General features: G+C 59.9%; 1 protein-coding gene across 1 annotated transcript in view; it reads left to right on the plus strand.

Annotated features, from left to right (window-relative positions):
- The window catches only part of CLPTM1L (CLPTM1 like), a 26,000-nt gene extending 22,540 nt beyond the window's left edge, over positions 1-3,460 (plus strand). Inside the window, exons 17-21 of the mRNA XM_077749400.1 lie at positions 953-987; positions 1,392-1,447; positions 1,536-1,580; positions 2,442-2,557; positions 2,971-3,460. Coding sequence (XP_077605526.1) covers positions 953-987; positions 1,392-1,447; positions 1,536-1,580; positions 2,442-2,557; positions 2,971-3,055 — 337 coding nt within the window. The 3' untranslated portion in view covers positions 3,056-3,460. The remainder of the gene's footprint in view (positions 1-952; positions 988-1,391; positions 1,448-1,535; positions 1,581-2,441; positions 2,558-2,970) is intronic.
- Positions 3,461-11,371: the final 7,911 nt, after the last annotated feature.

Genomic DNA, 11,371 nt, shown 5'->3' on the forward strand with positions numbered 1-11,371 from the left:
GCTCTGTGGCTCCCACCACTCCACTGCCCCGCCCCCAGCAGCCACCTTGTTCCAGAAGGTTCTCATGCCCCAGGGCACCTGTCCTGCTGCTCCTAGCTGTGCCCCAGCAGATGCCACACTCAGGGCCCGCACTTCGGCCCCCTGACCGGCCTCCGGTTCTGAGCAGCCCCCTTGGCACACGTAGGTGGCATCATCCCAGTGGAGGCCAGTCCTCTGGCACCCCCAGGCCCTGGCAGGGCAGGCGTCAGCAGCGGCTCGTGTGGGACCCCCGCGGGCACCCTTGTCAGGGACAGAGTGCTCCCCCTTCCCTGACGGGATGGGGTGCAGGCGTGCCGGGCTCGGGGCGCTCCCCCACCTGCAGGCCAGCCTGATGCTGCCGAGGGCCCCGTCCCCGCTGGCGTCCGGGCGCGTGGCCTGCTCTGGGCCGGCCCTTGCCCCCAGTGACTAGATTTTGTTGTGACTCCTGGGCAGATGGGGTGGCGGCAGCGGCAGTTTGGGGTTTGTGGTCACGAGTCCTCTCTCTGCTGGGACGGACCCGGATCCGGGGAATCTGGATCCTGAGGGCGGGAAACTGGACGAAGCTGCCTCAGTGACTCTACCTTCACTGACCTGAGTGCAGCGCAGGGGTGTGGCTCTCGCTGTGAGGTGGGGGGCGTGCGTGGCCTGACAGGACACCCTAGTAAGCGTGCTTCTGCCACACGCCACACCGTATAGCCCGTGCCTGGGCCCGCGCCCTGGGTGGCCCTGACGGGGTGGGGAGGGTCGCTGCAGCGTGACGGCACCACAAGGCTGGGCGGGCACCCCGCCGGCGGCCTGGGGCTAACGGGACTGTGNGCGCGCCTCTGGACGGGGCGGTGACCGCTCTCCCTCTCGCCTTGGGTCGGGGTGGGGGGGTGACTACATCTCCCTCTCGCCTCGGGAGGGGGCGGTGACCACGCTCTCCCTCTTGCAGCTGGTACTCGTGGCTCATCAGCAGCTTCGTCAACGGTGAGTAGCAGGGTCAGCTCCTCCGGCAGCGCCTGTGGCGGTTCCTCGTGGTTCCCGCACGTGGCCCCGTGTGGTTCAGGGGCGTGCAGGCGGGACCGCTGCCGTGATGCCTGGTTCGCCTGTGGTGGCCCCACTCAGGCTGCCCGTGAACACGGTTTGGGGCGGGCAGGAAACAACACCGTCCACGTGCGATTTCTGAGGGTGCCACGAGCCCTGTGCACGGGCCGGGTCTATGCCCTGGGGGGCCGGACCCAGGACCCGACCAGCCACTCGAGGGCGGGAGCCGGTCTGGGCAGAGCACCGTGCCGGGCGGCCGCGCAGCGTGCTGGGAGGGGGCCGCCTGCCGAGAGCCCGTGCGCGAAGACGGACTCGGGGCCGCCCCCGCCTGCCGTCCTTTTCCCCAGGGGTGTACGCCTTTGGCTTCCTCTTCATGCTTCCCCAGCTCTTCGTCAACTACAAGGTAAGACCACGCCCCTCCCCACGCTGGCCTGGGTCCCCCGTGCTCCTCCGTGCGGCTGGCCACTGATCTGCCGCATCTTGTCCCCCAGATGAAGTCAGTGGCGCACCTGCCCTGGAAGGCCTTCACCTACAAGGTCAGTGCCTCACCCATCACTCGTGGGGGGCTTCCCTGCCAGTCACTCCTGGGAGCTTGACTCCGCCCATCACTCCGTGGGGGGGGGTCTGACCCTGCCAGTCACTCCTGGGGGGGGTCTGACCCTGCCCATCACTCCTGGGGGGCTGACTCCGCCCATCACTCCGTGGGGGGGGGTCTGACCCTGCCAGTCACTCCTGGGGGGGGTCTGACCCTGCCCATCACTCCTGGGGGGCTGACTCCGCCCATCACTCCGGGGGGGGTCTGACCCTGCCAGTCACTCCTGGGGGGGGGCTGACCCCTCCCATCACTCCGGGGCGGCTGACACACCCAGTGGGGGGTGTTCTCTGAACTGCGGCAGGTGGTGGGGACTCAGGAACGGTGGTTCTCTGACCATCATGGCAGCACGGGACTTTTTCTTGAGTCAGAAGCTATGTTGTGTTTTGGGGACAAGCACGAGCGCTCACCCCTGGCTGCCCCGGGGGCCCCACGCCCGCACGCAGACGCAGACCCTGGGCTCGGGCACACGCCGGGCTGAAGTGCGGTCAGCCGCTCGCCAGGGCAGGTGCGGTTAGGATGTTTTCCCATCTCGTGAGGGAAGAGTGGTTCTGAGGAAGAGCAGCGCCGCGTCCTCGGCCGGGTTCTCCGGGCGGTCCTCGCCGGTCACTGCATGCAGAGCGCGGGGTACACGAGGGGGCGCCCCGGCGTCCAGAGTCCTTCCGCCCGTGCTCCTTTTCTCTGGTCTGTTGTCGCCGGGAGCCGCTCGGCAGTGACGTGGGCGCGCAGGGGCCCGGCCCTGAGTGGGCGTCCGGGAGAGCCCTGACCGCCAGTGTTCCCGACCCCCCTCCGTCCCGCGTGGCAGGCGTTCAACACCTTCATCGATGACGTCTTTGCCTTCATCATCACCATGCCCACGTCCCACCGGCTGGCGTGCTTCAGGGACGACGTGGTGTTCCTCGTGTACCTGTACCAGCGATGGTGAGTGCGCCCCCCCCACCTCCCCCAGGGCTTCCGAGGGCACAGAGGTGGTTTGCGGGCGCCGTGTGTCGCAGGAGCGAGGCCAAGCGAGAGCCCACCCTGTGCGCGTCCTAGTTGAGCAGAACAGGCCTCCGTCCGAGCGGCTCAGTCGGCCCCGGCCAGCTCACGTCTCCCCACCGTGTGGTGGCATCGTCGCGGGCACAGTCTGGGAAGCGCAGAGGGGGCATCGCCCCCAGGGCCTGGACAGGGCCGCCTGGGGATGAGCACGGAGCTCCGTCCTGACCGTGCACACGCAACAGGCGGGCACGACGGGACTCCAGACGCCCCTCCTGCGGCAGCGTGGGGTCTCGCGTCCTCACTGGGAGTCCAGCCCTTTCCCAGATGACCGAGCCTGGGGGCCCGTGTCCTTGCAGGCTGTACCCTGTGGATAAGAGCAGGGTGAATGAGTTCGGGGAGTCCTACGAGGAGAAGCCCCAGCGGAAGCCCCACGCACACTGAGTCCCGCGGCCCGTGCGGCGGCCCCTGCGCACCACAGCTGCATGCTCGGCCGAGTGTTTCCGGAGGCTTCTGGTGGAATTCCTCGGACATTACACCCTCTGCGTTGCCAAAGCTGAACGTCTCCCGTTGTCCCTGAGTCCCTGCGCGTCGTGTTAGGGACGGGCTCCAGCGGGCGGACCGCGGCCCCCACGTCAGGCTATGACTGTCGGCAGCTTGGCGCGTGGGGCCCGGACCAGGGGCCTCTTGAGGCGTCCGCGAGCGCCCCCCACGCGCGCAAGAGGCTCTTTAAGTCCATTCCTTAGAGACTGGGATCAAATGGCTTTTTTCCTTTTTGTTTAAAATTTGACTATTTTAAAGCTTAATGTACGTATGTTTCTATTTTAAAATAAATTTCTTTGGCTGTGACGTTTTTCCTGGCCTGGCGGAGTGTGTCTCCGCTGGCTCACTTTCCCTGTTCTCGGAACGGGCACACGATGAGGGTCACGGATGCGCTTGCCGAAGTGGCAGAGGTAAGGACCGCCTCCCAAGCGGTCAAGTTGTGGGTGTTCTTGTCCGGTCTCGAATGGGCCACATGGGCACCACCCGGCCGGCAGACAGTGTTTTTCAGAAGTGCTCTGAGTCGAGGCAGAGATGAGCAGCGAGGCTGGGCGGCGGGGGGAGTGGTGAGGGTGGCCCGTGCTCTGTGTGGCTCCGTGCGTTCCTGTGCGAACACACGGGCAGCATGTGCCACGGAGCTGGCCTTGCACTCCCCTCTCTGCAGTGTCCACGCTGGCCGTGCTGGGCTCCTCCGCCCTGGGTAGAAGGTGGGGCCGATCGCGGTCTGAGGGAGCAGGCGTGTGTCCCCACCTGTCCCCACAGGCTGCACACGCCATCGCGCAGGTCTGTTCGCAACGTGCCGCCCAGGAGCCTGTAGTTTCCGGCTGAGCCGTGAGCCGCACGCGGTGAGCGATAGGAAGACACTGGGTTCACGTCTTCCCGATTCAGTTTCGACGCGAGGACGCTGAGGAGCCCAGGAAGGCGAGCACGTGGCGTCCCCTGTGGACTGCCCGCCCCTGGAGCCGCAGAGCAGCTGCCCAGAGGGCACGCACGTCCCTGCTGGCTCGGCCGAGGGCACGGGCTGCGTTGTAAGGGGACGTCAGGGCAGCCGCCTCCGCGTGCGTGTCCCGTGGGGCCCGGGAGGGTCGGCCTCGAGGCCCTGCAGGGCCGGGGACAGCACCACTGAGCGGCTTCCAGCAACACACGCGTCACCTCGCACTCTGTCCCCGGCTCGGCTGCGGGCAGGCGGCTTCCGCCAGAGGCTCCGGGGCAGAGCCCGGCCTTGCCCAGCTCCGTTCCCCACCCCCGCTCCGCACTCCGGCGGTCACGTTGGCCCCGGGGCGATCCAGGGTCGGCCCCCATGTCCCGGCCACACCACGGTCACGGCTGCCGTTCCCAGGGCCCTGGTGTGTCCTGTCCAGAGTGCCCTCTGTGGCCCACCCTGAGGGGGAGCACTCCCTCCGTCTCCTCACGGCACTGGGGCAGAGTGGAGGGGAGCACACCCCCCTCTCGTACACGGCCCCGTCCCTCCTGGTTGCTCGTCCCCGAAAGCACTTGGTGACCTTCGTGCCCACTGGCCCCCGTGCCTGTTCCCAGCCCCGCCCGGAATCCCACACTAGACTCCGGCTGCTTTGGCCCAGGATTCTCCCCCAAGTCCATCCCAGCCACGGCCCGTGGCTCCCATTTGTCGCCTGTGCTCTTCCACCGTGTGAAGAAAGCACGCGTTCGCGACCACGGACAGACGGCAGGGTTTGGTCCACTCTCGTGTTAGGAGCGTGTGCGCGTGTGTTCTGTGGACGCAGCGGCCCGGGCGGAGCACGTGCGTGCTTGATGTTCGCAGAGCTGTCCCCCCAGAGCCCCCTGTCCCACCTGCCCACACCGGCGGCTGCCATCTGGTGTCTGTGCAGGGCCACCTTCCTGAGGCCTGGATTCACGTTTCCCGGGCAACAAAGGGTGCCGAGTGGCTCGTAGTCTTCTGTCTCCAGGCCTTTCTCCGGTGAAGGGCCTGTTTGTTCCCCCGCGATCCGCATTTGTAACCGCACTCACGAGGGCTTGCGGGCTGAAGCGACCGCTGCATAAGGCAAGGGGTGCGCGTCCCTGTTGTCTGCTCAGGACAAGCTCCCTTGTGTGGCCGCTGGAGCCGCGGGGCCCGGGCCTCCATGCTCCGGCTTTCACTGCTGCCTGCATCGCCGCCATGGCGACAGCCAGCCCCCCCCACCCCCCGTGTGTACGCTCCCCTGGAGTCCCATCTAGTTTATTTAGAGAATTTGTCCATTTGGCATAAAGTCGCTCATGACCTTTTGTGCCTTCTGTGGGGCCGTGTCTGCCACTTCGCCACTGGGTGGTCGTGTCCAGCAACAAACCCTGGGCACACGGGGTGTGAGCGGCCACATAGTTAAAGAGGCAGGTGTGCTGCAGGCCTCGCGGGGGGCGGCCCTCAGAGCCACAGATGGCAGGGGTCCTTCTAGAAAGCTGTCGGCCCAGACAGCGTTCATTCCGTCCCAGAGACGGAGGCCTGGAGGGCGCTGCTGCAGGGCCGCTCCTTCCGAAGCCAAGGGAGAGTCCGTTCCGGCGTCTCCTCGGCCGAGAGGCAGCCGCTGTCGTCCCCACGCGGCCTCCCTGAGCGCGCGTCTCCAGGTTCCCCGTTGTGATAAGGACAGGCAGGTTGAGTCGGGGCCCGCCGTGAAGACCTCCCCTGGGCCTGACCGTCTGCAAAGACCCCGTTTCCAAACAAGGTCACGCTCGCAAGCCCTGGAGGCCAGGAGGCCACGCGTCCCTTACAGAAGTGCTTCTACTTTCTTCTTAGTTAATCTGCCTTTGTCAGTTTTATCGTTAGCGGCTTTTTCAGAAAGTAAAAGCTTAGCTTTGCTCGTTCTTTGTATTTTGTTTTCTTCACGGATTTCTGCTCAGGTCTTTAGTACAGGTTTATTTTTATGTTTATTGGATGTATTTTGATATCCCCTTTCCTACTTCTGGAGATGGTTAATTGGCTCATTAATTTTCAGCATCTCTTTTGTCAACGAAGACCTTAAAACTGTGCCCTGGAGCGTCTGTTCCTGGACAAGGAGCGGCAGGGTCCCGTCCGAAGGACAACAGGGGGACAGAGCGTGTGAAGGGACCGTCCTGAAGACCTTGGACGTCAGACACGAGCGGGGAGGCCTGCGCCGGGGCCCCGGGCCCGTCTCCCTGGGGGGGGGGGCGGGGGGGACGCACGCGGCCCCTCTGCTCCTGTGTGTGCGTCAGGAAACCGCACGGGTTCGAGCGGGAGGCACTGGCGAGGCTCCGAAGGGACGGCGCCTGCGGCTCGCACACCGACAGCGGCTCCGTGGCCAGGGAAGGAGCCTCACGTGTCGGAAGCTCCGACTGGAGCACTTGCAGACCTGGGGGGACTTAGTCACAGGCCAAGCGCTGCTTTGGTCCCACCAACAAAGCTCAAAGACAACATCCAAAAAAATCAAATTGTTTCCGAGGACTTAGTGTTTCCTGGTAAAAAAAACTAAAAAATCCCCTTCATCCAACAAGGTGAAATTCACAGTGTCTGCATCCAAATGACAGATCTACAAAGCAAGAAAATGAACCCATAATGAGGAAAGTGGGTCATCCAGAGTGGGACCAGATACGGAGACAAGGGCATCGAAGCAGTTGGTAAACAGACTCTACATGTCCAGGCAGCTAGAGGGGAGGTTAAAGAATTTAAGTGGAAACAGGAAAATATGTGGCGCGGGGCTGCTGGAAGGTGGTCTTGCACAAGAAGAGGTTAGTGAGTTTTAAGGCAGCCACTGTGTGGGGCGCCTGGGCAGCTCCGTTAAGCGGCCGACTTTGGCTTAAGTCATGATCTTACAGTTAGTTTATAGGTTTGATCCCCATGTCGGGCTCCATGCCTACAGCTCGGAGCGTGGAGCCCGCTTCGGACTCTGCCTCTCCCTCTCTCCCTGCCCCTCCCCTGCTTGTGCATTCACGCTTGCTCTCTCATTCTCTCTCTCAGAAATAAATAAACATTAAAACAAACAAAAACAGCAACTGTGTGAAACAAAAGAGTGAGTAAAAACAAGAAAACAGAGCATCTGTGAACCGTTGGGGGCACCCAGGGGGCTGGTGTGTGTAGCGCACCTCCCCCAGCGGGGGGGCAGGGAGCTGGGGAAGCATTAATGTCTGACAATCTGTCGCATAGGTGGGTAGGTAGGTAGGTACCTAGACAGACAGATATCTACAGATATCTCCACAGATTCAAGAAACTCCAAAAACCAAAGAAACAGGAAGAAAACTAAAAGATGTGTCGTAATCAAATTTCTGATTTGTAACAAAGACAAAAATCTGCCAAGTAGCCAGAGAAACAACAACAAATGATACAGGAGGTTTCTCGTAAGAAACAATTCAAGTGGTTCGTGGGTTCGAGCCCCGCGTCGGGCTCTGTGCTGACTGCCAGCTCAGAGCCTGGAGCCTGTTTCAGTCTGTGACTCCCTCTCTCTCTGACCCTCCCCTGCTCACGCTGTCTCTCTCTCTCTCTCCTAGAAATAAAAAAAAAAAAAGATATTTTTGAAATACAAAAAGGGATATAACCTAACTGAATTCTTTACCCAATGTAAGTAAATGTAAAAATATATTTACTTAAAAATATATTTAAAAAGTAAGAACTTTTACAGACAGAAGCCGGACGAATCACAGCAAATATCTATAATAAGTGTTCAGGGGCGCCTGGGGGCTCAGTCGGCTGAGCGTCCGACTTCTGCTCAGGTCATGATCTCACCGTTCCTGAGTTTGAGCCTCACATCGGGCTCTGCTGACAGCTCGGAGCCTGGAGCTGCTTCAGATTCTGTGTCTCCCTCTCTCTGCCCCTCCCCTGCTCATGTTCTGTCTCTCTCAAAAATAAACATTAAAAGAGTTTTTTTTTTAAGTGTTCAGAGGAGTCTTTCCAGCATCAGGTGGAACTCTGACCTATAGGTAGGAGTGAGGAGCACCAGAGACTTGTTTTCTTATTGCTTAAGTTATTTTAAAAGATAAAAGACTCGGGGCGCCTGGGTGGCTTAGTCGGTTAAGCATCCGACTTTCGCTTAGGTCATGATCTCGCGGTTCGTGGGTTCGAGCCCCGCGTCGGGCTCTGTGCTGACTGCCAGCTCAGAGCCTGGAGCCTGTTTCAGTCTGTGTCTCCCTCTCTCTCTGACCCTCCCCTGCTCACGCTGTCTCTCTCTCTCTCTCCTGGAAATAAATAAAACATCAAAAAAAAAAAAAGATAAAAGACCACTTGAGGCTGAAATACTGACAGTGTTCCGTGGGATTCCTGACACGCGGAAGTAACATGTCTGTAATGGTCCACAGGTGCAAGGGGGGCCACGCATGGACGCTTGTCTCACGCTGGGTGTGAGGACCGACACGTTCGCAGGTAGACACATATTCCATAAACCCAACAGCATCCTCTCAAATATACAGTTATTGCTTTAAGCCAAAAAAGGGGATAAAATCGCCATTAAAAAGAAAGCAAGAAAAGGCAGAAAAATATAAACAGAAGAACAAAGAACAGACGGACAAGCAGAAGCCAACAGCAGTGCAGACTTCAGCCCGTCACAGCAACGGGCACAATAAACCTAAGTGGTGTGAACACCCAGCTAGAAGGCAGAGACTGCCAGGCTGCAGGAAGAGGCGGGGCCGCACGCGAGCAGGCCGCCCCCGGGCACCAGGGCGCGGGCGGGTTCGCGGTGGTGGGCGAGGCCCCACCGTGCTAACACTCCTAGAAGGGAAGCTGGTCTGACAACATTACCATCAGGAAAGTGGGTTTTAGAGGAAGAATATTACCAGGAAATAAAGTCTTTGCATCAAAATCAAGGTATAATAAATTGATCAAGAGAACAAAATAATCCTGAACGTTTATGTGCCCAATGGCAGAGCTTCAGAATACATGAAGCAAAAGTTGTCGGAACTGCAGGAAGATGTGGGCGACTTCAGCGTCCCTCGGTGATCGATGGGCGGAGCAGCTCACGGCCCCGCAAGCACACGGAGCAGTCCACCCGCGTGACCACGGGAGGCCAGCACCCAGCACCAGAACACGCACGCTCCTCGAGTGCACGGGACGGTTACGACGAAGGACGGTTCAGAGCCACGAAACAGGCCCAAAGAAACGTAAATGGTTCTGGTCAGACACGTTGTGTGAGGTCCAAGGAAACAGACCTCTGGGGAAACCTCCAGATATTTGGAAATTAAATATCACACTCTGATAACCGTGGATCAAGGAAGAACTCAAAAGGGAAATTGGAAAGCATTTTGAACTGAATGGAGGTAAAGGTTATTATATTTTGATAGCAAGGTTCAAGTCCAGCTGAAGCTGTGTGTAAAGGGATGTGCCTTGTGCTAAAAACCTAGCACAGAGAAGAAGTTTCAGTGTTCTCAACATCCACCTTAAGGAACTAAAGTGTAGGGCGCCTGGGGGGCTCAGCAGGCGAGGGTCCGACTTCGGCTCAGGTCACGATCTCACGGTTCGTGGGTTCGAGCCCTGCGTCGGGCTCTGTGCTGACGACTCAGAGCCTGGAGCTGCTTCTGATTCTGTGTCTCCGTCTGTCTCTGCCCCTCCCCCGCTCATGCTCTGTCTCTCTCCTTCTCAAAAAGATGCATTTAAAAAAATGTTTTTAAGAAACTAGGAAAGCAAATTAAACCCAAAATATCAATGAAACAGAAAAAGTAACTCCAAAAATTAACAAACTCAAGCGTTGTTCTTTGAGAAGATGGATACAGCTAGTAAACCTGGGCCCCCCAGGCCAAGCAGGAGGAAGGAAACTACACTACGATCCCCTGTTTGAGGGAGGGGCCACTACAGAGGCCACACGTGTTTGCAGAACAATCACAGTGTGGACAACCTTCCGCCAACGTGGCCGGCGACCCGGACGATCACACGCTCCCTGTGGGAGGCACAAACCACCCAGGTCCACGCAGGAAGAACCGGTAACCTGGATGACCCTCCGCTTATTTAAAACATTGAATTTGTACTGAAGTCTTCCCACGACAGGACAAGAAGACGTCGTGGGTGGATCCCACCTAACCCTTCGCAGAAGTAATAGCAACGCCGTACAGAGTCCCAGAAAAGCGAAGAGGACGGAGCACCTCCCGTCTGGCCACGTAGCCGGCGGTGCCCGGGCGGCAGAGACGGTGCCCGCCGCACCCCCGCCTCCACTCCCGTCCTGTGTCACTCGTGCGCCTGCGTCCTCGCTCACACTGCCTTCCGGCATCAAGGACCACTCCTCTTGAAGTCCGTTCTTCAGAAATTTGGCTGCCGGCAAAATCCTTCAAGGTTGGTTCAGATGAAAACGTCCTAATGCCTCTCGTTCTTGAGGCCACGTGTTCCGTGGGTGCCCACCCCCAGACCGTGGGCGGGCCCTCCTCGGCCTGCGGTCACGTGGTGTCCCTGTGTCCATCCTGGTGGGGTACCCTCCTTCAACAGTAGAGAAATCCCAGCCACTGTCTCCCCGGCAGTGCCTCTCGCCTCTTCTCTGCTTCCGGAACTGTGGTCTGTTCTGACCTCTTCCCACCTTGTGTGTCCAGCCTTCTGGTCTCTGTGTGTCTCTCAGCCCCGTTTTCCACGTTGCTGAGTCTCTCTCCTTCGGTGCTTGATTCTCCCTATTTAATCTTGTATTATTCAGTAACGCATATAATTCCAGACGTTCTATTTGACTCCCTTCAAGCCGCCGGGTCTGATTTCAGGGGCTGGCCCTGGACTCCCTCCGCACCTTCCGCCATCGTTCCCAGATGCAGAGAACAAGTCACGTGAGGATGCGGACCCGTCCCGACAGCCGCAGAAGGTGCATACCTGTCTCTGCTGTCCGGCTGTGCTGCTCACCCTCGACCCTCGGCCACGCCTTCTCGTGCACTCGGAGGGTCTGGCTTGTGCTCCGGTGTGGCCGGCGGCAGGAATCCCGACCCTGAAATGAAGACTCCTTCCAGGAGGAGCCGGAGCGCGGCCGTCGCCATCTGCCGAGAACCAGGGTCTCTGCGGACACGCGACGTGTCGGGTCTTCCCGGGGTCTCGGGTCACACAGTGCAGAGACCAGGTAAGGCGGATTTCTGAAAATTAGAGTAGAAAGTGTCGACTCTCTTCCTGGCGCCGCGAGCAGGCCTTAGCAAGGACGAGCTGTGCGCACGTCTGCTCTACGCGGTCGTTCTGGACGCCCCCCGGGGAGGTGGCGAGCGACACGGGAGCCTTGCAGCCGACTGAGTGGCAGGGAAGCAGGGGGTCCAGGACGTCTGGACTCGCGGCTCTGACCGTTACCCTTCGTGGCGGCAGAGCCACGCTCTGTG

The sequence above is a fragment of the Crocuta crocuta genome, unplaced genomic scaffold (assembly GCF_008692635.1).
Source record: "Crocuta crocuta isolate KB4526 unplaced genomic scaffold, BGI_CrCroc_1.0 scaffold89, whole genome shotgun sequence".
Taxonomy (NCBI): Eukaryota; Metazoa; Chordata; class Mammalia; order Carnivora; family Hyaenidae; genus Crocuta; species Crocuta crocuta.